At 49.5% G+C, this 24,843-nt stretch overlaps 1 protein-coding gene across 1 annotated transcript in view; it reads right to left on the bottom strand.

Annotated features, from left to right (window-relative positions):
• DNAI2 (dynein axonemal intermediate chain 2) overlaps positions 1–22,532 on the bottom strand; it is a 31,465-nt gene extending 8,933 nt beyond the window's left edge. Inside the window, exons 1-8 of the mRNA XM_030827436.1 lie at positions 22,350–22,532; positions 19,172–19,333; positions 17,287–17,408; positions 14,616–14,758; positions 13,220–13,333; positions 5,914–6,053; positions 4,608–4,730; positions 619–842 (exon numbers count right to left, since the gene is read on the bottom strand). Coding sequence (XP_030683296.1) covers positions 619–842; positions 4,608–4,730; positions 5,914–6,053; positions 13,220–13,333; positions 14,616–14,758; positions 17,287–17,408; positions 19,172–19,333; positions 22,350–22,532 — 1,211 coding nt within the window. The remainder of the gene's footprint in view (positions 1–618; positions 843–4,607; positions 4,731–5,913; positions 6,054–13,219; positions 13,334–14,615; positions 14,759–17,286; positions 17,409–19,171; positions 19,334–22,349) is intronic.
• Positions 22,533–24,843: the final 2,311 nt, after the last annotated feature.

Below are 24,843 nucleotides of genomic sequence, written 5' to 3'. Positions count from 1 at the left end.
CTCTGTAGCCCAGTTCCCTAACATGAAAAATGAGATGAGAAGAGCAATGCTGCCTCCTCCTGGGGGTATTTTGAGGATTATGGAAATTAAGCCAGCCAGATGCAGTGGCTCACACCTGTAATCCCAACGCTTTGGGAAGCCGAGGTGGGCGGATCGGATCACCTGAGGTCAGGAGTTCAAGACCAGCCTGGCCAACGTGGCGAAACCCCATCTCTACTAAAAATACAAAAATTAGTTGGGCGTGGTGGCAGGTGCTTATAGTCCCAGCTACTCAGGAGGCTGAGACAGGAGAGTCACTTGAACCTGGGAGGCGGAGGCTGCAGTGAGCCGAGCTCACGCCACTGCACTCAGTCTGGGGAATTGAGACTGTCTCAAAAAAAAAAAAAAAAGGAAATAAAATTAAGCCATGGCCATTATTTTTCGTAACTGAGTGGTTTGAAGCTTATCACTTTGTGGAGTGGCTGAAGTAAGTCACTTGCTAACACGAGCTCGGATGTTTGTGGAAGGGTTTTTCTCCATTTTACATATGGAGGCTCGGGACTCTCTGGGGCCCAGCTGGGCTCCCTCCATCCCCTCCTGTCCCCTGCATCCCCTCCCGTCCCCAGCATCGCCTCTTACTTGGTACACATGATGGACGATTCCCGGCTGTCTTCAGACCAAATGCGGGCTGTCCAGTCACCAACCGTCAGGAAGTTCTTCGGGTGGAAGGGGTTTCTCTGGAGGGCATAGATGGGGCCATGATGGCCTGGGAAGGTACACACAATCTTCTCAGCTGACGTCTTGGCCTTGCGGTTGCAGGAGATGACAATGCCCTGCTCGGTCCCCACCATGAACTTGGTGGGCTGTGGAAAGAGTGACGAGGGGAAGGCTCCCTGAACCATCAACTCTAGGATTAGTGGGCATGGACAGAAGCTTGCTTGGGGGTCTGCAGGCGCTAGAAAGGCCCTCAGATCAAGCCTCGGCAAGGGCTGTGGCCCCTCCTGGAGAGCTGTCCCCACTCTTCCCGGGCTCCTCAGACCCCACCTTTTTGGAAGCTACTCAAGGAGCCTGTGCTGAATGAAGCCCTCCCTGGCTCCTCCAGTCCTGGAGGGTTGTCACATCACTAGCCCCCTCTGCAGAGCATCACTGTGTCCTCAATGCATTTGGCCATAAAGATCCTGAATGTTTACAGAGAGAGTAAAGAAGACCTAGGGAGGGGACGCAGGGTGGCCCACCCAGATCACTCATGGGATGGGCAGAGCCTTCCCTGGCATGACAGTGACATTTGTCATAGCATTGTCCAGGCTGGTGTCCCTGAGAACTCAGAGCAGGTGACCAACCAGCACTCAGGAAGCCATCGGGCAGTCGGTGATGTAATTCGTCCCCCTACCGCTGGTGGGTGAGCTCTTTGAGGGGCGCAAGCTTGTCTGACATGGGTCCATCGCCCACAAACTGAGCTTCAGTAGTTACTCACTTCACTGCGGACTGAATGCACAAAGGCTGGTCTCCTGACTCCTGGTCCAGTGCTCCCCTCTGCGTCTGTGAGCATGACCCCCTCCATCATGCAATGCCCTTCCGTGTTTACTGTTCTATGTCTTAACTTCTGGGCTAGACTGGACAACCTCCACCAGCAGGGCCTGAGCGTACAGTGGCGCTGTGTCCTCAGCATTCCAAATGGAAAGAACAGCTGAGTGAGGTAGGGGAGGAGCACACTGAGGGGAGGGCCTTTGTCAGCGGGCTCAGATGTCCTCTGCAGGTGGTGAACCTGCCCCTACAGAACTCCCAGGTCTTAGGCAGAGGTTGCAGTGAGCCGAGATCATGCCACTGCACTCCAGCCTGGCCTACAGAGCAAGACCCCACCTCAAAAAAAAAAAAAAAGAAAAGAAAAAAACAAAAAAGAATTCCTAGTTTATTTATTTATTTATTGAGACAGAGTCTGGCTCCATTGCCCAGGCTGGAGTGCAGTGGTGCGATCTCAGCTCACTGCATCCTTGACCTCCTGGGCTGAAGCAATACTCCCACCTCAGCCTCCCACGTAACTAGGACCACAAGCACACACCACCAGGGTCGGCTAATTTTTGTATTTTTGTAGAGATGGAGTCTCCCTCTGTTGTCCAGAGTGGTCTCAAACTCCTAAGCTCAAGCGATCTGCACACATCAGCTTCCCAAAGTGCTGAGATTACAGACCTGAGCCACTGCACCTGGCCCCCCAGCTTTTTTATTTTTATTTTTTTAAAAACATATTGTTTTATTGTGCAGTTTTTTTCTACCAGAAAATTACTAAAATGATAAAGATAAAATCTCTAGAAAATACCCAGAACATGGCCAGGTGTGGTGGCTGAGGCATGAGAATCACTTGAACCTGGGAGGCAGGGGTTGCAGTGAGTGCATGTCAAGATCATGTCAGTGCACACCAGCCTGGGCAACAAAGTGAGACTCTGTCTCGAAAAAAAAAAAAAAAATTAGCCTGGCATGGGCGTGTGCCTGTGGTCCCAGCTACTCAAGAGGCTGAGGCTTGAGCCCAGGAGGTGGATGTTGCAGTAAGCTGAGATCACACAACTGCACTCCAGCATGGGCAACAGAGCAAAACCACGTGTCAACAAAACAAAACAAAAACCTGAGCTTCAAGGTGGGTGTCAAGTGAAAAGACCAAGCTTGAGAGGTCCAGAGAAGAAAGTATTCAAGCCGACTGCACGCCGCCTGTCAGTGAGCCAGGGAGAAAGGCCACCCAGATCTGAGTGGCCCATCATGCCTCTGGCCTCAGACTTCGTGGTGGGCTGCAGGTGGACACCCCGGGCCTCAGAGTTGGAGCCCTGGGTTTGAGTCCCAGCTTTACCAGGTACTAGGACTCACAACCTAATCTCACGAAGACTCATCGTGTGTATCTGGCAAGTACGGATAATGACATTACTCCATGAGATGGTTATAGGTGACTGTACAAGCTTATTAAATCAGGCAGCCACAAGTGTCCAGCACAGAGTGTGCACCCTGCAAGGGCCAGGCATGGAGGAGATGGCCCTAGCAGTGATGTGGTCACATGTCTAGCACTTGACCTAGAAAGCATCGTCTCTGGGACAAAATGTTTTCCTGAGCCCTCGCCACCCCAACCTCCATGCCCAGTGCGTTGTCCTCTTGGGAGGGGGTCAGTTGAATTGTCTCCTCCTTCCATCAACATTCATCTCTCAGCCTTGAGCTAGGATTGCCCAGGTATGTTCCAGGCCAGAGCCTCCCAAAGCCCTAGGAATGATGGCCCATGACCCCGAAGCAAACAAGTGACACCCCCAAGGGGGAACCAGGCCTAGGCTGCACTAAGATATAAACCAAGACTCAGCCCAAACCAAAAGCCAACAACAAGGGAAAGTTGTCTTCTTACTTTAGCAAGGAAGTCTTCCTTTACTGCTTCTAGAAGCTTCCCTCCTCTAACACATTTACATTATGCTCAAACTTTGATATTTCCTGTTTTTCTTTTCTTTTCTTTGTTCTTTTGAGATGGAGTTTCACTCTTGTCGTCCAGGCTGGAGTGCAGTGGTGCGATCTTGGCTCACTGCAACCTCTGCCTCCCGAGTTCAAGTGATTCTCCTGCCTCAGGCTCCCTAATGGCTGCAATTACAGGCATGCGTCTCCATGCCTGGCTAATTTTGTATGTGTAGTAGAGACTGGGTTTATTCATATTGGTCAGGCTGGTCTCGAACACCCAACCTCAGGTGATCTGCCCACCTTGGCCTCCCAAAGTTCTGGGATTACAGGTGTGAGCCACCGTGCCCGGCCCTTTTTTTCTTTTCTTAGGTAGGGGCAGGGTCTTGCTATGTTGCCCAGGCTGGTCTTGAACTCCTGGGCTCAAGTGATCCTCCCACCGCAGCCTCCCAAAGTGCTGGGATTACAGGTGTGAGCCACCGTGCCTGGCCTCATATTTATATTTTTCTTCCTTTCTTTTCCTTTCTTTCCTTCCTTTTTCCTTCCTTTTTTTTTCTCTCTCTCTCCCTCTCTTGCTTTCTTTCTTTTTTTGGTAAAGATTGGGCAGGGGGAGGGTCTCATTATGTACCCAGACCGGTCTTGAATTCTTGGCCTCCCAAAGTGCTGGGATTACAGGCGTGAGCCACCCTGCCCGAACTGAACTTTGATATTTCTTTGTCATTCTCAGTTGCTGAACACCGAGACCATGCTTGTGCTCTGCTTTTCCAAGGAGGCTGCTCTGACCTCATTTTCCTCTCCAGTATCTCTTCTTTCCCCAGAGGAGAACAGGTGACCAGCCTGGGGACCCCGTGCCAGGCAGGGCCAGGACCTGGGTTGGAGTCCAGGCCTCCAGATGTTGGTCCTGGGCGTGACCACGAAACAGGGCTTTTCTGGAATTGTTCTGTCAAAAGATTGCCCTCTGTGTTTAGCTGGGCGACTGGCCAAAAGATGACTTGGTGCCACGATGACTATGGTGTCCTTCTTTGAGAAGCTCTGCTTCCCCCTGCCGGAAAGTTTTTGTAAAGGCCGCACACGTCTAGGATGGCTGCAGTGAGGTTGGCCTCCCTGGGCTGGTGCTGGGTTCCACAAGCACCTGAAATCCTAGCAATGGCCTGTCTTTAGCCCTGGCTGCCCTGGCAATGCAAGTCGGGGAAGGGACAGCAAGGGACACTCACCAAAGTAGATTCGAACTCCAGGGAGATGGCCCCCAGGGCATTTTCCAACTGTTCCTTCTTGGTGATGTCCATGATCATGACCTCAGTGGGCTCGCCCATCTTTCGGATGTCCCACCACATGACCTGGCAGGCGGAGGGGAGACAGTGAGACTTCGAGGCCCTGTATTTCCCCTGGCTTTTGCCTTCTCCGCCCTCACCCCACCTTCCTGGGGTTAGCCACTGGGCCACAAAGGATGGAGGTCCCGGCAATTCGTGGGACCAAATACACTTTGAGGATTGCTGTTCTGTCCACAGTTCCCACACCTGGCTGATCATCAGAGTCACTGGCAAGCTTCATACAACCCAGATGCTGAGGCCTCACCCTCGACCTACTGAATCAAAGCCTCCAGGTGCAAGGCCAAGAATCTGTAGATGCCAAGACTCCCCGCAATAAAGTGATATCCGGCAATGTTAAAAATGCACGTGCGCTCTGACCTAGAAGTCCCGCTGCCAGCAATGTCTGCTGTAGATGTATCCCCACATGTGTGCAATAATCTGTGTATAAAGTTGCTCTTTGCTACATTTTTTTGGAGGTAGCAACAAAATATTAGAATCCACATATAAATTATGGTACACCCACAGGATGCAGTTATTAATAGGCATGGGGCAGCGGTGTATGAAATATGAAACTATCTCCAAGGTGCACACAATGAAAAACATCGAGTACAGAATAGTGTGTAAAGTGTGCAAAAAGAGTGAAGAAGAGAGAGGCGTGTTTCCTTGCATATGCAGAGACTAGCTCCGAAGGCAGACATAGGAGAGGAAGGGAGGGGAGGAGGTGCAGGCAGAGGTGAGAGGAAGGCATTTTCTTTTTTGCACTTTTAGATTCTGTTCCGTGGGCATGTATTATCACTACTCAACTTAAAAATAAAGTGTTAGGCTGGGCACAGTGGCTCATGCCTGTAATCCCAGCACTTTGGGAGGCCAAGGTGGGTGGATCACTTAAGGTCAGAGTTCGAGACCAGCCTGGCCAACATAGTGAAGCACCATCTCTACTAAAAATAAAAAATTAGCCAGGCATAGTGGCAGGCGCCTGTAATCCCAGCTACTTGGGAGGCTGAGGCAGGAGAATTGCTTGAACCCGGGAGGCAGAGGTTGCAGTGAACCAAGATTGCGCCATTGCAGTCCAGCCTAGGCAACAAGAGTGAAACTCCATCTCAAAATAAAATGTGTTAAAGGAAATGTCCCAAGGGGTTCTGATGGAGAACAAGGGAACAGTTACTGCCTCTCCCTTCCCTCCCCTCCCCAGTGTCTGGCTGGTGGGTACCTGCCCATCCGTGGATGCTGAGAAGCACTCGGTGCCCGTCTTCGACTGCAGCCAGATGGTGCCATACACAGGGTCTCGGTGGCTGAATTCAATGGTGGATATCTCTGCCACCAGGCTGCCCTTTCGGGTGTCCCAGCAGGCTGGTGAGGAAGAAGATGAAGAAGGAGTGGAGGGGGGCACAGGATTCCTTCCTTGGGGCAGGGAGCAGGGGAGAGAGGGGGGCTGCTGCTTCCGGTTTGGCAGGTATGTGGTTTTCTAGAAACAGGGCTTGGTTCAAATCAGCCTGAGTTTCCTACCAGTCCCCACAGACTCTGTGGAGAGACTCCCAGAGTGCAAGCTTCATTCAGTTCCTTGAGGCCCTCCCAGGCATTGACTCCCTACCCAACCCTTGGCCCTGGGCAAGCCTCTGGGGATAGGACAGGTGTAGTGGCAGGGGAACACATGAGGGTGGTCAGGGAAGGCCTCCTAGAGGAAGTGACAGGTAGCTGAGATGGAAGATGAGCTCAGGATGGAGGGAGCCAGGAGAGAGGAGAGCCGAGTCCCTAACGCAGGGAAAAGCACATGGAAAGGCCCCATTTAGGCGAATCTCTCTGCTGCATTAGCTCATTTCCTCTTATCCTTTGTACCTCTGCTGCCTCTGTTGGAAAGAAACTCACAGAGGAGCTTTAGCCTTTACTGTGATCTGTTATTAGTGCTTTGCCAAGAAAGATGGAAAGGTTATCTGTCCTTTGTCCTGTTAGATTTAGTTTCCATTTTCCCATGAATGCACAATGAGGGCTCACCCTGTCACTCAGAGCTGTTTCTAGGAAAGGCCGTTTTGTAAAATAACAGAAGTACTTAGTTCATAAGCTTTGACTTAGTATTTCTCCAAGTCCAAGGCATTTGCCCTGAACTAAGCTGGCCCAGAAATATGTTTTCTTAGATAAGCCTGCTCAGCCAAGCACAGTGGCTCATGCTTGTAATCCTAGCACATTAGGAGGCTGAGGCAAAAGGATTGCTTGAGCCCAGGAATCCAAGAGCAGCTTGGGCAACATAGTGAGACCCTGTCTCTACAAAAAATTTAAAAGCTAGCTGGGCATGGTGGCACATGCCTATAGTCCCTGCTACTCCGGAGGCTGAGGTGGGAGAATTGCTTGAGCCTGGGAGACTTAGGCTGCAGTGAGCCATGATCGTGCCACTGCACTCCAGCCTGGGTGACAGAGCAAGACCCTGTCTCAAAAAATAAAAGTAGGCCAGGCCTGGTGGCTTACACCTGTAATCCCAGCACTTTGGGAGGCTGAGGCGGGTGGATCACTTGAGGTGAGGAGTTCAAGACCAGCCTGGCCAACATGATGAAACCTCATCTCTACTAAAAATACAAAAAGATTAACTGGGCGTGATGGCAGGCACCTGTAATCCCAGCTTCTTAGAAGGCTGAGGCATGAGAATCGCTCACACCTGGGAGGCAGAGGTTGCAGTGAACCGAGATCACGCCATTGCACTCTAGCCTGGGCAACAAAGCAAGACTGTCTCAAAAACAAAACAAAAAATAAAAATAAAAGATAAGCCTGTTCTACTTTGGCAAAGCAGTGCTCAAGGGTAGGTCCCACTGAGTCCCAGATGGCCCTAGAGGGGCCCTTCTTGGAACAGCGGAGTGCCAGAGTCTGGGCTGGTGTGAGCTGGCATGAAAAACCACTGAAAGAGGTTATGAATGAGTGAGTCAAGGCTCCTGAATTAATCATGGCAAAGTGGCTCCACTTCAGTCTTTTAGAGCTCTGGCACCCAGATAATTTGGCAGGGAAGTTTATGGGAGCCCGGGTCTATTCCATAATCTGAAAGTTCCCTGGGCAGGAGGCAGCAGGTCTGAGAGGGAGATCGGGGCATCAGGAAGCAGCTGACTACAGAGAGTTCAGAGGAGAAGTTTCTCAGCCATCCTGGCTCCCACTCCCAAAGAAGCAGCAAAAGTATAAGAACATACAGAGCAGGGAGGAGTGGGGAATGTTTTTTACACCCAGGGTCAAGACCGGCCTGGGTGTAGTCATGGGTTGGGTGTCTGGTGACTCCAGGGTTAGGGGAACAGAGCAGGTAGGGACATTCAGAGCCAGTCCAGGCAGGTGACTTCTGATCTCACTAGAGATTAAAAAAAAAGCAGTTTGGGCTGGGCTCGGTGGCTCATGCCTGTAATCCCAGCACTTTGGGAGGTCAAGGTGGGTGGATCACTTCAGGCCAGGAGTTTGAGACCAGCCTGGCCAACATGGCAAAACTCCATTTCTATTAAAAATACAAAAAGCCACACATGGTGGCATGCACCAGCCACTGGGGAGGCTGAGGCAGGAGGATCGCTTGAACCCAGGAGGCGGAGATGGCAGTGAGCTGAGATTGCACCACTGTACTCCAGCCTGGGTGACAGAGCAAGACTCTGTCTCAAAAAAAAAAAAAAAAAAAAAATCTGGGCGCGGTGGCTCATACCTGTAATCCCAGCACTTTGGGAGGCCAAGGCAGGCAGATCACGAGGTCAGGAGATCAAGACCATCCTGGCTAACACAGTGAAACCCAGTCTCTACTAAAAAAAATACAAAACATTAGCTGGGTGTGGTGGCGGGCACCTGTAGTCCCAGCTACTCGGGAGGCTGAGGCAGGAGAATGGCATGAACCCGGGAGGCAGAGCTTGCAGTGAGCCAAGATCGCGACACTGCTCTACAGCCTGGGTGACAGAGCGAGACTCCGTCTCAAAGAAACAAAAATCAGTTTTCCAGGTGTGCCATCAGCAAAATTCGTGAAGTAAGGACCTCCAAAAATTCTCTTCTCCATAATAGCAGTGAGAAAACTGGCAAAAATGGTCAGAATCAACTTTTTCAGAACTCTGGAAATTAGCCAGAGGCTTAGGGCAGTCGGGAGAATGTTTATTCAAGAAAAACAGCAGAATCTTGGTAAAAACAGTGGCATTTTCACTTGCCCTAGTTAAGATCGCACACTCTGCAGTTCCGTGGTGGCCTTGAAAATTCACATTCTGCACTCCTGATGAAAAACAGCAGCCTGGCGCCACAAGAGGGAGCAGAATGAGGCTGGAGCTCCTTTCGAGTCTCATGCCCAAAGAATTGTCATTATCTGACCTGTCTGGTGGTTCCCTGATAAGGCTCCTCTTGCAAAGTTGGCTGTAATTGACTTGGTTCAGCCTTTGCCTGGTGTGAAAAGTCTTTTCATCAGGGTGTAATTGCAGGCAACTGACTAACTTTGCAGCTTCCTGAGGCAGTGGATAACAGGGGGGGCAAGGAATAGACCTACCAAAAAGCTTAAAAGGAAAGGCTGGGCCGGGTACAGTGGCTCACGCCTGTACTTTGGGAGGCTGAGGCAGGACTGCTTGAGGCCAGGAGTTCACAACCAACCTGGTCAACATAGCAAGACCCCGTCCCTATTTTCTTTCTTTCTCTCTCTCTTGCTCCCTCCCTCCTTCCCCCTTCCTCTCGCTCTCTCTCTCTCTCTCTCTTTAGAGGCAAGATCTCACTATGCTGCCCAGGCTAGTTTCAAACTCCTGAACTCAGGCGATCCTCCTGCCTCGGCTTCCCAAAGTGTTAGGATTACAGATGTGAGCCACTGTGCTCAGCCTCTATTACATTTAAACAACAAAAGTAAATAAATAAAAGGAAAAGCTGAAGCATGATGTGTCCACAGGGCTTTGAAAAGATCTGATATATTCCTGGGAGTCTAGAAGGTCACAAGCATGGATAGAGCTGTGTGTCCAGAGCTGTGTCATGCTCAGGAAAGCCGATAAAGCCCTAAACTCTTATCTCTGGCTGACCTCATCTCTGCACAGACACTAAGACAGAGTTGACAACTGCCTGGCTGAGTATATAAAGACATGCTCACACATGCACACAGAGTCCCTTAGCAGAGAAGGGGAGATTTTTTGGTGACAAATGATTAAGGAAACCTTTGTTCAATCATTAACTAATCACTAAGCTAAGCAGACACTACAAGTGGTCACACGTGACAGAGAATACAGACTTTCCAGAACTAGCTAAGAAAATTCATTAATGAAACAAAGAACAACTACAACAAACAGCAACAACACAAACTCTGGGAGGTATGTCAATCTGATCTGCAAAGTTGCCACATTAAATCATACAAAAAGTATAGTTTGTAATAAAAAAAATTATAAGACATGCCAAGAAATACAAATGTATGGCCCAAACACAGGAATAAAAAAGCAATAAATAGAGATTGTCCCCAAGAAGCCCAGATATTGGACTAACTAGACAAAGGCCTCACATCAGCTATGTTAAACATGTTCAAAGAACTAAAGGAAGTCACATCAAAAGAACTAAAGAAAAGCATGAGATGATATCTCACCAAATAAAAAATACAAATAGACAAAAATTATTATCATTATTATTTTTGAAGACAGAGTTTCACTTTGTTGCCCAGCCTGGAGTGCAGTGGCACAATCTCAGCTTTCTGCAACCTCTCCCTCCTGGGTTCAAGTAATTCTCTTGCCTCAGCCTCCCAAGTAGCTGAGATTGCAGGCGCACTCCACCACACCTGGCTGATTTTTTTGTTTTTTTTTTTTTTTTTTTTTTTTAGTAGAGACGGGGTTTGACCATGTTGCCCACGCTGGTCTTGAACTCCTGAGTTCAGGTAATCCACCTACCTCAGCCTCCCAAAGTGCTAGGATTACAGGCACGAGCCACCACATCTGAACAAGACAGAAATTGTTTTTAAAAGAAAGAACAAAATAGAAATTCTGGAGTCATTAACCAAAATAAAAATATAGTAGAGAAGCTGCAGGATGGCATATTTGAGCAGGCAGAAGACTCATTGAACGTGAAGATGGGTCAATTGAGATTATGTAGTCTGAGGAATAGAAAGAAAAGAGAACAAAGAAAAACAGAGTCTAAAGACCTATAGGACACCATCAAGCATGCCAACATACACGTAATGGAAGTCACAGAAGGAGAGGAGAGAGAGAAAGGGTAGGAAAGAATATTTAAATAAACGATAGTTGTAAATATTCCATATTTGATTTTTTTTTTAAATCCACACATCCAAGAAACTCAATGAATTCCAAGTGGGTAAACTCAAAGATATCCATACCTAGAAACATTATAATCAAAGCTGAAGCCAGAGTCTCTTGAAAGCAGCAAGAGTAAAATGACTCATCACATACACGGGATCATCAATAAGATCAAGAGCTGAAGTTGGGTGTGGTGGCTCATGCCTGAAATCCCAGCACTTTGGGAGGCCAAGGTGGGAGAATTGCTTGAGGCCAGGAGTTCAAGACCAGCCTGGGTAACATAGCAAGACCCCATCTCTACAAAAATTAAAAAATAAAAAAGTAGCTGGGTGTGGTGATGCGCACCTGTTGTCCCAGCTACTCAGGAGGCTGTGGTGGGAGGATTGCTTGAGCCCAGGAGTTTGAGGCTGCAGTGAGCTATGATCACGGCATGCACTCCAGCTTGAGTGACAGAGTGAGACCTTGTCTCTAAAAAAAAAAGAAAAGAAAAAAAAGAAAATGATAAGGGAATTAAAATGGTACACTAGAAAATATGTGACACAAAAGAAGGAAGTTATGGAGAAAGAACAAAAAGATTTAAGACATATAGAAAAAAAGCAAAAAAGGCAGATGTAAACTTTATCAGTAATTAAATTAATGTAAATAGATTAAACTCTCCACTTAAAACCAGAGATTGACAGAATAGATTAAAAGGAAAAAACCATGATCCAGGCTGGACGCAGTGGCTCACGCCTGTAATCCCAGTATTTTGGGAGGCCGAGGTGAGCATATCACTTGAGGCCAGGAGTTCGAGATCAGCCTGGCCAACATGGTAAAACCTCATCTCTCCAAAAATACAAAAATTAGCTAGGCATGGTGGCATGCACCTGCAATCCCCGCTACTCAGGAGGCTGAGGCAGGAAAATCGCTTGAACCCAGGAGGCAGAGGTTGCAGTGAGCTGAGATCATGCCACTGCACTCCAGCCTGGGTGACAGAGTAAGACTCTGTCTCAAAAAAAAAAAAAAAAAAAAAAAAAAAAAAAGAAAAAGAAAATGATTATAAGGGAATACTGTGAACAATTGTATGTCAACAGACTAGACAACTTGATGAAATGGAAAAGTTCCTAGAAAGACAGAAACTACCAAAACCAATTAAAGAAGAAACAGAAAATGTGAAGAGGATCTATAACAAGTAAACGGACTGAATTGTAACTTTTAAGCTTCCAGTAAAGAAAAGGGACCAGACGGCTTCACTGATGAGTTCTACCAAACATTTCAAGAATTAATACCGGCCAGGCATGGTGGCTCATGCCAGTAATCCCAGCACTTTGGAAGGCTAAGGAGGGAGGATCACTTGAGGTCAGGAATTTGAGACCCGTCTGGCCAACATGGTGAAACCCTAACTCTACTTAAAAAAGACAAAAATTAGCCAGGCGTGGTGGCATGAGCCTATAGTCCCAGTTACTCAGGAGGCTGAGGCAGGAGAATCACTTGAATCCGAGAGGTGGAGGCTGCAGTGAGCTGAGACTGCACCACTGCACTCCAGCCTGGGTGACAGAGCAAGACTCCATCTCAAAAAAAAAAAAAAAAAAAAAAAAAGAATTAATACCAATTATTCACAAACTTCCAGAAGGGAACACTTCCCAACTCTTTCTATAAGGCCAGTATTACCCATATCCGTTAGCATGCAGGTTTCCCAGACTGCCTCTCCCAAAATGGGGCTCCCCAATGCTCTCATCATCCCTTTATGGCGGCCCCTAGTCAAATATTCTCTGATTTTACTTGAACTATAGTTTTTAAAAACTGTTTATTTTGAGCTAATTTTAGACTTACAGTAATAACAGGAGACACTGCTGAGGTGTCAGCCAAACCTGCCTCACCCGTGTCTGTAGTTGGTCAGCTGTGGGAGGCCCTCACCCCACTTAGTCTTCTATGGCCAAGCCCAGGCTGCCATGTGGGCTCTGCCCTACAGCAGCAGGATTGGCTCTGACTATGAACCTGGGTCCTGGCCAGGCGCAGTGGCTCACACCTGTAATCCCAGCACTTTGGGAGGCCCAGGTGGGTGAATTACCTGTGGTCAGGAGTGCGAGACCAGCCTGGCCAACATGGCAAGACCCCGTCTCTACTAAAAATAATAAAAAAATTAGCTGGGCATGGTGGTGGGCACCTGTAATCCCAGAGACTCAGGAAGCTGAGGCAAGAGAATCGCTTGAACCCAGGAGGTGGAGGTTGCAGTGAGCTGAAATTGTGCCACTGCACTCCAGCCTGGGCAACGAGTGAAATTCCGTCTAAAAAAAAAAGAAAAAAAAAAAAAAAAAAGCCTGGGTGCCTCCTTACCTATTTGTCCATTGTAGCAGCCACCCAGAAGCACGTGGGAATCTTTGGGGTTGAACTCCAAGGTCATGAGTGGAGACGATGGCTTCAGAGCAAGTTCAGGCTTGCTGGGGTTTTCTATAAAGCACAAAAAAAATTATCCCACCAGGCCCGGAAAGAAAAGGACAGGATCAACCAGTTTCACCCCTCCTGCGTGTGGGTGGCAGGGGCAAGGTGGCAGAGGGGGAAGCCTGGAAGCCCCTCCAGTCTTTCCCCAGGCTGCACCCCCTTGTCCACCTTGGCCAGAATCTGGCATTATTGACCCTAGGGGCTTTGCTAATGGTTTTTATTTTTGGTGAACAGGATTGGGGTGTGCATATGTGTGTGATAATTATATTTCTAGTCCAGTGCCCAGGTTTGGTGTCAAATGAGGTTTTGATACTAAAGTTTTTACATAAAGTCAACTCTCTGCCAGTTTCTTTGAACCAGGTCTGTGGACTGCAGATAATGATGGAGTCCACCCCATGGGGCTGCTGCCAGAACTCACTGAGCTGTTGGAGTGTTGGGCGTTAGCTCTGTGCCTGGCACCTACATGTTTATTTTAATAATGCTGACAATGAAGGGAAGCTGGAGAGTGTGAAGCCACCACCACCCTGTCCCTGCCTGTGTCTTGCCAACCCTTCTGTAGACAATAGTTTGTGCTAATAAAGGGACACGCTGCCCCTGCAGGCCATGAATTACAGGCAAGTGTCAGGACAGACGGGACAAAGGCACAAGTTCCATTCCTCCGCCCCTTCAGTCCCTTCTCAGTCTGCTGGGCACTCTTTCTTGTTGTTGTTGTTGAGATAGAGTCTCACTCTGTTGCCCAGGATGGAGTGCAGTGGCATGATCTTGGCTCACTGCAACCTCTGACTCCTGGGTTCAAGCGATTCTCCTGCCTCAGTCTCCCAAGTAGCTGGGATTAGAGGCACCCACCACCAAGCAAAGCTAATTTTTGTATTTTTAGTAGAGACAGGGTTTTATCATGTTAGCCAGGCTAGTCTTGAACTCCTAACTTCAGGTGATCCGCCTGCCTTGGCCTCCCAAAGTGCTGGGATTACAGGCATGGGCCACCGCGCCTGGCCTGATATGCTGTTAGGAGCTAAGAATTGAGATCCCATGGGGTCGGGTCTTCATGCCTTGAACTAAGAATCTGGAATTGGAAGGGGTTTCCTGCTTCTGATTTGACTCTGCTTGGCTCTGCCTAAAATCAGACAAGGGAGGAAGGAGAAGAGTGGCTTCTTCCTCGACTGTGGGCCCTTCCCTTGAGGCACCAACCCCGTGAGTGTCCTTGACCTCCTGCCCCTCCCTCCCACTCGTCCGCTTGTGATGGTCCCAGCCCTCAGCCCTCCCAGGCCACCAGGACCCCGCTGCTTCTCACCCAGGTCCCAGATGTATGAATCGCTGCTCATGCCCACAGGTGCCCGCTGAAAATCCAAGCAGGAGTATGCCACTGCCAACTTCCTGTTGCCATCGGGGTGCCAGGAAAGGTGCGTGGCAGCCCTCTTGATTTCCTGGGGGTCCCTGCAGATGAGAGGGAAGAGAGCAGAAGGCTGGATGTGAGGCTCCCCAATTTCTCCCTTTTTTTTTTTTTTTTTTTGTCAGATGGAGTCTTGCTCTGTCCCCCAGGCAGTGGCATAATCTCGGCTCACTGCAACTTCTGCCTCCTGGGTTCAAACGATTCTCCTGCCTCAGCCTCCCGAGTAGCTGGGATTACAGGCACGCGCCACCACGCCCAGCTAATTTTTGTATTTTTAGTAGAGACAGGGTTTCACCATGTTTCCTAGGCTGGTCTCAAACTCCTGACCTCAGATGATATGCCCACCTGGGCCTCCCAAAGTGCTAAGATTATAGGCATGAGCCACCACACCCAGCCCCTCGGATGATTTCTAATGCATCACCCTGCTCGGGTGGTCCATATACGAGGTCAGAGCCCAGCAGGGCTGGAGGGCAACAGGAAGGGCAGCCTCTGCCCCACCAATGCCCTCTCCTGCACACCCCTTGCTGATAGCCATTGGCCCTGCTTGCACACCATGAGTCAGCCCTGCCTCAGAAAAGAGTCCTTTCTTGCTGTGCTGGGACTGGGCTAGGTACTTCCCAGGCCCCAAGTCAGTCGTGGTAGTGAAATGAATTCCCCAGAGTTGGGATCTGAGGCAAGTCATTTCCAAAACCCCTTTCACTCCCCTAGTCCTGCATCATCCAGACCCAAGGTCTGACCCCTGCCCCAGGTCCAGAGGCTTCCTCTCCACATTCCCCCAGCACCTCCCCTGCTCTATTCCAGCCTCCTGCTCATCTCCACTCATCTGATTGGATGGCCTTGCTTTTTCTTCATGGTCAAAACCGAGGCCACAGAGCACGGTCTTTCTCACTTCCACCCACTTTCCGCAACCCGTTCCACCAGACTTCTAGGCCAAGGAGTCCTTCTTCCCCAGTCCTCTCCCCATCCCTGTTCCCAAGCTTTCCTTCCTATCAGCTTCTTTTGTGCACCCTACAAAGGTGCTCTGGGATGGGGTATTCCATTCCTGGGGCTGCTGCAACGAGGTCCCACAAACTGGGTGACTTCAAATAACAGAAATTGATTCTGTCACAGTTCCAGATGCCGGAAGTCCAAAATCACAGATATTCTCCTCACATCAGGCATGTAAACATACATATACATATATATACACACATACACATATGCATATATTTATGCACATATGCAGATGCTCCTTGACTAATGATGTTGGCTACATCTGATAAACCCATAGTAAGTTGGAAGTAATCAGGAGCTGAAAATGCATTGAATGCAGCTAACCTACCCAGCATCACGTGGTAGTCGAGCCTACATGCCCAGAACACTTATATTAGCCTATAGTTGGGCAAAATCACCTAGCACAAAGCTTATTTTATAATAAAGAGGTGAACAGCTCATGTAATTTTCTGAATACTGTACTGAGAGTGAAAAACAGATTGGTTGTATGGCTACTTGAAGTACGGTTTCTACTGGATTTGTATTGCTTTCGCACCCTTGCAAAGTCAAAAAATGGTTTAAGTTGGGGACTGCCACAAAAAGTGGCACTCTGCACACACTGTTCTGCACCAGCTTTGTTTTGGTTTGGTTTTCACATACTGAATCCTGGAAATGACTCCATATCAGCACACAAGAAGTTGCACTTTTTTTTTTTTTTTTTTTGAGACACAGTCTTGCTGCATTGCCCAGGCTGGAGTGCAATGGCGCCATCTCGGCTCACTGCAACTCCGCCTCCCGGGTTCAAGTGATTCTCCTGCCTCAGCATCCCGAGTAGCTGGGATTACAGGCATGTGCCACCACACCCAGTTAATTTTTGTATTTTTAGTAGAGACGGGGTTTCGCCATGTTGGCCAGGCTAGTCTCGAACTCCTGACCTCAGGTGATGCACCCACCTTGGCCTCCCAAAGTGCTGGGATTACAGATGTGAGCCACCATGCCCAGACTGCCCCGCTCGCTTTACCAGCTGCATGGCATTCCGTTGTGTGAGTGTGCCAGAACTGCTAGAACCAGTCCCCTGTGGATGGACTTAGCTCATTCTAGTCTTTGGCTGGCACACACCCTCTGCAGTAAATATCCACACCTGCGGTGATTTCACACACACACACACACACACACACACACACACACACACACACCTGTGGGATTAATCCCTGGTGTCAAACTTCTATCCTCTGGGGTTATTCATGGACATACTCGCATGAGTGCAGGCCGCGGCGGGGGCCTGTTTGCCCACAGTGCTGCTAGCTGCTCACGCTTGGTACTTGTACTTACTCTGCACTGCAGGAACACATCCCACCTGTACACAGCTTGGCAATTTCACTTTCTCTGGAGTCTGTACTCCCTTTCCATCAACCAGACCCGCCCCCAGAGCAGGGCCACTTCTCTGCTGGGCGCCTTATCACCACGTCACTTATCAAGATCAGAGCACAGAGAATGCTGCACCCAGGGCATGCAGCGACTGGCAAGGAGTTGCCTTTGGAGGTGCCCATGCATGAGGGTGACGGAGGGTGGCCAGACACCTGCCTGGCTATGGCGCTACCTGAAAACATTGATGGTTTTAGCTGAAGGGGCCTCCTCCGTCACTTCCATGGCCTCCTCGTCGTTGAAATACTCCTCGTAGATGTCAATGGCATTGTTCTGCTTGATGCAGTGCTCCATGATCTAGGGGGTACACATTGGAAGTTCTTCACAGTAAAGGGAGGTCCTTTCAGATTGCCCAGGCCTGCAATGGAGTCTGGGAGGGACAGGACATAGCCAGGGGCCTTTTCCCATCCACCTAACCATGTGCTTTCAATGGAGGAATTTTCAATTGGTTGTTGGGGGTAAAATAATATTACTTTTTATGTACAAAGCATAGAAACACATGCAGCGCATTAACAGATATACGATATGTCTATAGCATTAACATTTGATGGGCTGGGTGCGGTGGCTCATGCCTGTAATCCCAGCACTTTGGGAGGCCGAAGTGGGTGGATCACTTGAGGCCAGGAGTTTGAGACGAGCCCAACCAATATGGTGAAACCCCATCTCTACCAAAAATACAAAAGAAAATTAGCCCGGCATGGTGGCAGGCGCCTGTAATCCCAGCTACTTGGGAGGCTGAGGCAGGAGAATTGCTTGAACCCAGGAGGGGGAGATTGCAGGGACCCAAGATCACGCCATTGCACTCCAGCCTGGGTGACAGAATGAGACTCTGTCTCAACAACAACAACAATAACAACAACAAACATTTTATGGAGGCAGGAGGCCATTAGAAAAAACATGAGGGACAATATGAAAAAAAGGTTGAAGAACACCATGCTAGCCAAACAAAATAATAATAATAATTATTATTATTATTATTTTGAGACACAGTCTTGCTCTGCCACCCAGGTTAGAGTGCAGGGGTGTGATCTGGGCTCACTGCAGCTTCTGTCTCTTGGGTTCAAGCAACTCTTCTGTCTCAGCCTCCCGAGTAGCTGGGACTACAGGCATATGCCACCACACCTGGCTAATTTTTGTATTTTTAGTAGAGATGGGGTTTTGCTAAGTTGGCCAGGCTGGTCTCAAACTCCTGAGCTCGAGTGATCTGCCTGCCTCAGCCTCCCAAAGTGCTGGGATTACAGGTGTGAGCCACCAAGCCCAGCCCAAATGAAATTATTTATCTCTCTCTCTCTCTCTTCTCTCTCTCTCTCTCTATATATATATATGGCACTTATCTCCTTCTTCCTATCCTTGCAGACAGCTGGTTCCTCCACCCAGAATGTGCTCTCCTTTATTGCAAATGTCCACCAAAGGACAACCAAGCCCTGCCACTTCTTCCAGGAAGCCTTCCCTGATCCCGTCAGCAGGAGATTGACCCTCCCTCCTCATGGAATCAAAGGACAAGTCACCCTTCTCTTTCAGCATTTCTTTCTTTTTATGTTATCTGGTGATGTATTTGTATTTGACCTCCAATGGACTGCAATCTCTTTGGGACAGGATGTATAAGAGATTCTTTTTCTTTTAATTTAAATTTTAAATTTCTTTTTCCTTAAAACAATTTTTTTTTTTGCAGTGGCAAGTATGTAGAACAATTATGTGAGATTCATTTTGCAACCTCTACTGTGCCTGGCAGAGGCTTGAAGTTCAGTCCAAATTTGTCAAATGAATGAATGATCCCTATTGGCTGCTGGGTGGGGCTCTTTGGGAGTCACCTTTGCCCAAGGTCAGACTCCTCCTAATGCCCGGTCAGCCCTTGTACCTCCCTGCCTTCCCCGTTGGCCTGCGATTGGGACCTCTGCCTGCTCCCAGACAGAAGGCTCCTTGAGGTAGCAGCTGGTCCCCTTCCCCCAGCATCCACACGAGCCTCACAGGGATGGCCAGGCACAGCTGGGGCACTGCACCCCTAGGGGAGCTGCAGTGATGGATGGGGCTTTCGCAGCCGGGGCGGGAGGAAGTCTTACAGAGCCGAGCTGCATGATGGCGTTAAGGTAGTTCTCATCTTTCTCCACCTTCTTCCGGAAACGGATGGTCTGCTCCAGCTCCAGGGGGTTCACGTCCTTGGGCCAGCCTCCCTCGACATGGTTAACTCCCCGGGTCTCCATCTCAAACCGCTCTGTGTTGGCCTAAACAGAGAGCCGCAGTAGGGAAGACGTCACCCTGGTATACTCCCAAACCCTCGGCCACTTCTGCAATCCAGGTCCCACGCGGGCTCCCAGGGCTGGATGCTGAGGCGCCCTGGCCGAAGCCACAGTTTTTTCAGATGCAGGCAAGGAAATTCCTGGTGCTCAGGTGGACACAGGTAGCTGCAACAGCGCAACCCTGTGGAGCTAAGCAGCTTTGCAACTGGTAGCTGTGGTCATGAAAATCCTGTTCTGACCTTATCTGAATTCTGATGGACCAGAGAAGCCTGTCCATCTGCTCTGTGAGAATCCAAAGAAAAGGTGAATAATCGGCCAGGCACAGTGGCTCACGCCTGTAATCCCAGCACTTTGGGAGGCCGAGGCAAGCAGATCACGAGGTCAGGAGATCGAGACCATCCTGGCTAACACAGTGAAACCCCGTCTCTACTAAAAATACAAAACGTTAGCTGGGCGTGGTGGTGGGCGCCTGTAGTCCCAGCTACTCGGGAGGCTGAGGCAGGAGAATCACTTGAACCCAGGAGGCAGAGGTTGCAGTGAGCTGAGATCACACTGCTACACTCCAGCCTGGGCGACACAGCGAGACTCCGTCTCAAAAAAAAAAAAAAAGAAAAAAGAAAAAGTGAATAGTCTTTCTTCACTCTATCATTAACAATGCCACCCTATCATTGACAATGTCAGTGTCACAGAAATTGAATGTTAAAACTCCGAGTTTGGATTTGCTTTGCCTGTCCTCTGTAGCAGGGAGGACAGTTTTACACGTTGGTCTCGCCACTTTCCCTTCTTTCCTTTTTTTTTTTTAAGAGAGGGTCTCTCACTCTGTTGCCCAGGCTGGAGTGCAGTGGCATGATCTCGACTCACTACAGCTTTTTTTTTTGAAATGGAGTTTCGCTCTTGTTGCCCAGGCTGGAATGCAATGGTGCAATCTCGGCTCACTGCAACCTTTGCCTCCCAGATTCAAGTGATTCTCCTGCTTCAGGCTCCCCAGTAGCTGGGATTACAGGTGCTTGCCATCATGGCCAGCTAATTTTTGTATTTTTAGTAGAGACAGGGTTTCACCATGTTGGCCAGGCTGGTTTTGAACTCCTGACCTCAGGTGATCCACTGGCCTCAGCCTCTGGAAGTGCTGGGATTATAGGCATGAGCCCCTGCGCCCAGCCAGTACAGCTTTGACTTCTCAGGCTGAAGGGATACTCCAGCCTCAGACTCCCAAGTAGCTGGGACTACAGGCATGTAACACCACACGTGGCTAATTTTTGTTTTTGTTTTTCTTTTGTAGAGACAGTGTTTCACCATGTTGCCCAGGCTGGTATCAAACTCCTGAGCTGAAGTGATCCTCTCGCCTCTGCCTTCTTTTCACTTTATTTTTTAAAAATTATTTATTTAGTTATTTATTTTTAGACACAGGGTCTCGTTCTGTTGCCCAAGCTGGAGTGCAGTGGTGCAATCACAGCTCACTGCTGCAGTGAACTCCAGGCCATAAGCAATCCGCCCGCCTCCACCTCCCAAGGAACTGGGGCCACAGGTGCGAGCCACCACAACTGGGTAATTAAAAACAAAATGTATAGAAATGAAGTCTCACTATGTTGCCCAGGTTGGTCTGAAACTTGTGGCCTCAAGCATCCTCCCACCTTGGTCTCCCAAAGTACTGGGATTACAGGCTTGAGCCAGCACACCCAGCCCTTCCTATTTTTAAAAAATTGTGGTAAAATACGCATAACATAAAATTTACCACATAACCACTTTAAAGCATACACTGCAGCAGCGTTATTATACACAGTGCTGTGCAACCATCAACCCCACCTAGTTCCAAAACTCTTGCATCACCCAGAATGGAAACCCCATCTTCATGAAGTCACTCCCATCTCCTTCCCATTTTTAAGCCAGCTCTCATGAAAGGTAAGTCTGGATCAGCACCATAGGAAAGGTTAAAACAAAACAAAACAAAACAAGTCTGGAAAAGGCAGAGCTGCTGGAAATGACAGGAGGGCCCCCAGGGTGTGGCCCACATGGCGGCCATTCTGCTTGTTGGCTACACCACGGCCACAGGCCTTCTCATCCCCGAGACAGCAGTTGGTTCTGGGAGAGAAGCACCTAATTCATTTGAACTGTGAGTCACTGAAACCACCCACACCCACCTGACTCTTGGATGTGTTTTGTCCAAATCAAGTGATTTGGTTATCATTTTATCTCAGCAGTTGTTGACCTAATTAGGGCGAATCACTTAGTTCATAGAGACAGGGAATTCTCTGGCCTCTGAACACATGACCATGACCCTCAAGATAAGTTCTCTTATCGTGGAGGCCCCTCTGGCTGGAACTTTCTGTGGGACACTTCCCTTTTTTCAAGCTGGGTAGTTGCCTGTATATATGAACCTCTGCTCCCTCAGAATCTCTCTCCCAGGCTGGGCACAGTGGCTCATGCCTGTATTCCCAGCACTTTGGGAGGCCAAGGCGGGAGGACCACTGGGCCCAGGAGCTTGAGACCAGCCTGGGCAACATGGCAAAACCTGGTCTCTACAAGAATTGCAAAAATCAGACAGGCTTGGTGGTGCACACCTGTAGTCCCAGCTACCAGGGAGGCTGAGGTAGGAGGATTTATTGAATTCGGGAAATGAAGGTTGCAGTGAGTCGAGTTTGTGCCACTGCACTCCTGGGCGACAGAGTGAGACCCTGTTTAAAAAAAATATATCTCCCAGCTACACCAAATATCCAAAACAACTCTGGTAAGTGTCTTCGAGGTGAAACAAGAGCTCTTGGGAGAGGGAACATTGTAATTTGCACTCCCCTGACTCGAGGAAGGCTGGTGCTGGGTCTTCTTCTGACCCTAGGCACTGTGTGGAACTCAGGGGGAGCCTCTGCCCTCACTTCCAGCATCTGCATTTGGTCCACTCTAACTGGCTTTCAGGTGGACAAGGATCCCCAGAACCACTCACCTGCCCTGGGTGGCCGCCCTGCCTGGCCACACCTCACAGGCCGGGGCCCTTGGAGCAGGGACCCACCTCGTGTTCCGACATGCTGACCGAGCACTGGATGCCCGTGTCCACTGGGTTCCGCTCCACGAACTGCTCAGCCAGCTCAGGGTTGGGCATGATGTCGATGTTCAGCTCGGCCTGGCGGTCTGAGAAATTGCACTGCTTCCCGAACTCGCTGCGCTTCTTGACGTACGCGTACACAATCTCCATGGTGCCGGCTGCTGGGGGGCAGAGGGAGGGTGTGGGGTGAGGGACCCCACCGGCCCCTTCCCCATCTCCACAGGTCCCGCCAGGACAGCTCCAGGTTCTCAATCTGGTTGGGGCAGGAAGCAAGGGGTGGTGGGGAGATCCTAGGAATTTGTCCAGAAGCTGCATCTGCATTAAAAAAAATCCTGAGTGCTGACTATATGCTAAGCATTACCCTGTTTAGTTATTGCAATTGCTCTCTGAGGAGGGTAATAAAAATTTTGGCCAGGCGCGGTAGCTGACAACTGTAATCCCAGCACATTGGGAGGCCAAGCCAGGTGGATCACCTGAGGTCAGGAGTTCAAGACCAGTCTGGTCGACATGGTGAAACCCCATCTGTGCAAAAATACAAAAATTAGCCGGGCATGGTGGCGCACACCTGTAATCCCAACTACTCGGGAGTCTGAGGTGGGAGAATCGCTTGAACCCGGGAGGAGAAGGTTGCAGTGAGCCGAGATCACACCACTGCACTCCAGCATGGGTGACAGAGCAAGACTCTGTCTCAAAAAAATAAAATAAAATAACCACTTTCTTTGAAGGCGTTTGATGCTTAGATGTCCTCAGTGACTTGCCCAAGGTCCTATAGCTAATACATGCTGCAGCTGGCCTGCCCCGATTCCAAAGCTCTTACCCACCAAACAATACAGTTTTTGTCTTTTGTTTTTAGAGTTTTTTTTTTTTTTTTTTTTTTTTTTTGAGACAAAGGCTTGTTCTGTCATGCAGGCTGGAGTGCAGTAGTGCGCTCACAGCTCACTGCAGCCTCAACCCCTGGGCTCAAGTGATCCTCCCATCTCAGCCTCCCAAGTAGCTGGGACCGCAGGTGTGCAGCACCATGCCTGGCTAAGATTTGTATTGTTTTGTAGAGATGGGGTCTTGCCATTTTGCCCAGGCTGGTCTTGAACTTCTGGGCTCAAGTGATCCACCTGCCTCAGCCTCCCAAAGTGCTGGGATTACAGGTATGAGCCATCGCACCTGGTACAATACAGTTTTTACTGAATCAGTGTTTATTGACAGGGCAGGAGGAAATATTGATGGTGATGATGTTGGACTAAATTCCCTGCCATGCTGGGCATGAAACACACAGGACACAGATTTGAGACCCCTGGGCCTCTTCTTGAACCCCTCCTCCCCAATCCAATGACCCAACTCCCCACCCAATTGTCCAAAAGGCTCATTGGTTGCCAGACTCTGGCCTCCACCACTGTCCAGGTGCCACCCTGGAAATCTCTTCCCTCCAACCAGGACAGAGCTGAGAGTTCACCCCAGAGAGAAAGCCAGGGGCTTCCCCAACAGGCGGGACATGGAGGCCTTCGGAAAAGCCTCTGACGTGTGCTACTGGTCATGGGACACAGCAGGGAATTGGGAAGCGGGCTGGGCTGGGCCCTGACTTCAAGTTCTGGGCCTGCCGTCACCAGCTGCGTGACCTGGGCAGGGCCACTTAGTCTTTCCAAGACCTGACCCACCCACAGGATGCTGAGAAGTGAAATGAAAGGGCTCCAGCAGCGTCAGAGTTGGGGTTCACAGGCCACGCAAGGAAGGGTTTCTCAATGATGCTGATTAGAAGTTGTAAAAATGCAATGGGCTGGGCCATTCCCACATATTGCCCTTGACCTTTCTGACCCCTCCATGACATCACTAGACTCCACTGGGTCTGAGGGCTTGCTCAGTGAGTTCAATGGTTGGCCCTTTGACCTGTGTGCCTGCCATGTCACACCATGGAGTTAGCAGAGATATCCATCTGCTAGCCACCTGGACTTTCAGAAATTGTGCCTCTGATAGCAAGTTCCCAGGGGCTCAGATTGTGGATCTGTGCAAGGCTCCTGGGGTTGCACTGAGCCCTAGGACAAAAGATGTGGATGAGTGGCTGGTGCTGGTGTGGGGAAGATAAACTGAAGGAGAGCTTGCCTTGGTAGATTTACAACCAAACGCCTTTCAATGCCCAAGAGATTAGGTGAGCAGGCCGGGCATTTTGGCTCATGCCTATAATTCCAGCACTTTGGGCGGCCGAGGCTGGTGGATCACTTGAGGTTAGGAGTTCAAGACCAGCCTGGCCAACATGGTGAAAACCCATCTCTGCCAAAAATACAAAAAATTAGCCAGGCATGGTGGTGCGTGCCTGTAATCCCAGCTACTCAGGAGGCTGAGGTAGGAGAATTGCTTAAACCTGGGAGGTGGACGTTGCAGTGAGTCAAGATTGTGCCACTGCACTCCAGCCAGGATGACAGAGTGAGACTCCATCTCAGAAAAAAGATTAGGTGAAGGTGAGCAGGTTTGC

Source organism: Nomascus leucogenys, chromosome 14 (genome assembly GCF_006542625.1).
Source record: "Nomascus leucogenys isolate Asia chromosome 14, Asia_NLE_v1, whole genome shotgun sequence".
Classification (NCBI taxonomy): Eukaryota; Metazoa; Chordata; class Mammalia; order Primates; family Hylobatidae; genus Nomascus; species Nomascus leucogenys.
The sequence above is the reverse complement of the archived record's forward strand: the minus strand, read 5'-3'. Positions and strand labels throughout refer to the sequence as shown.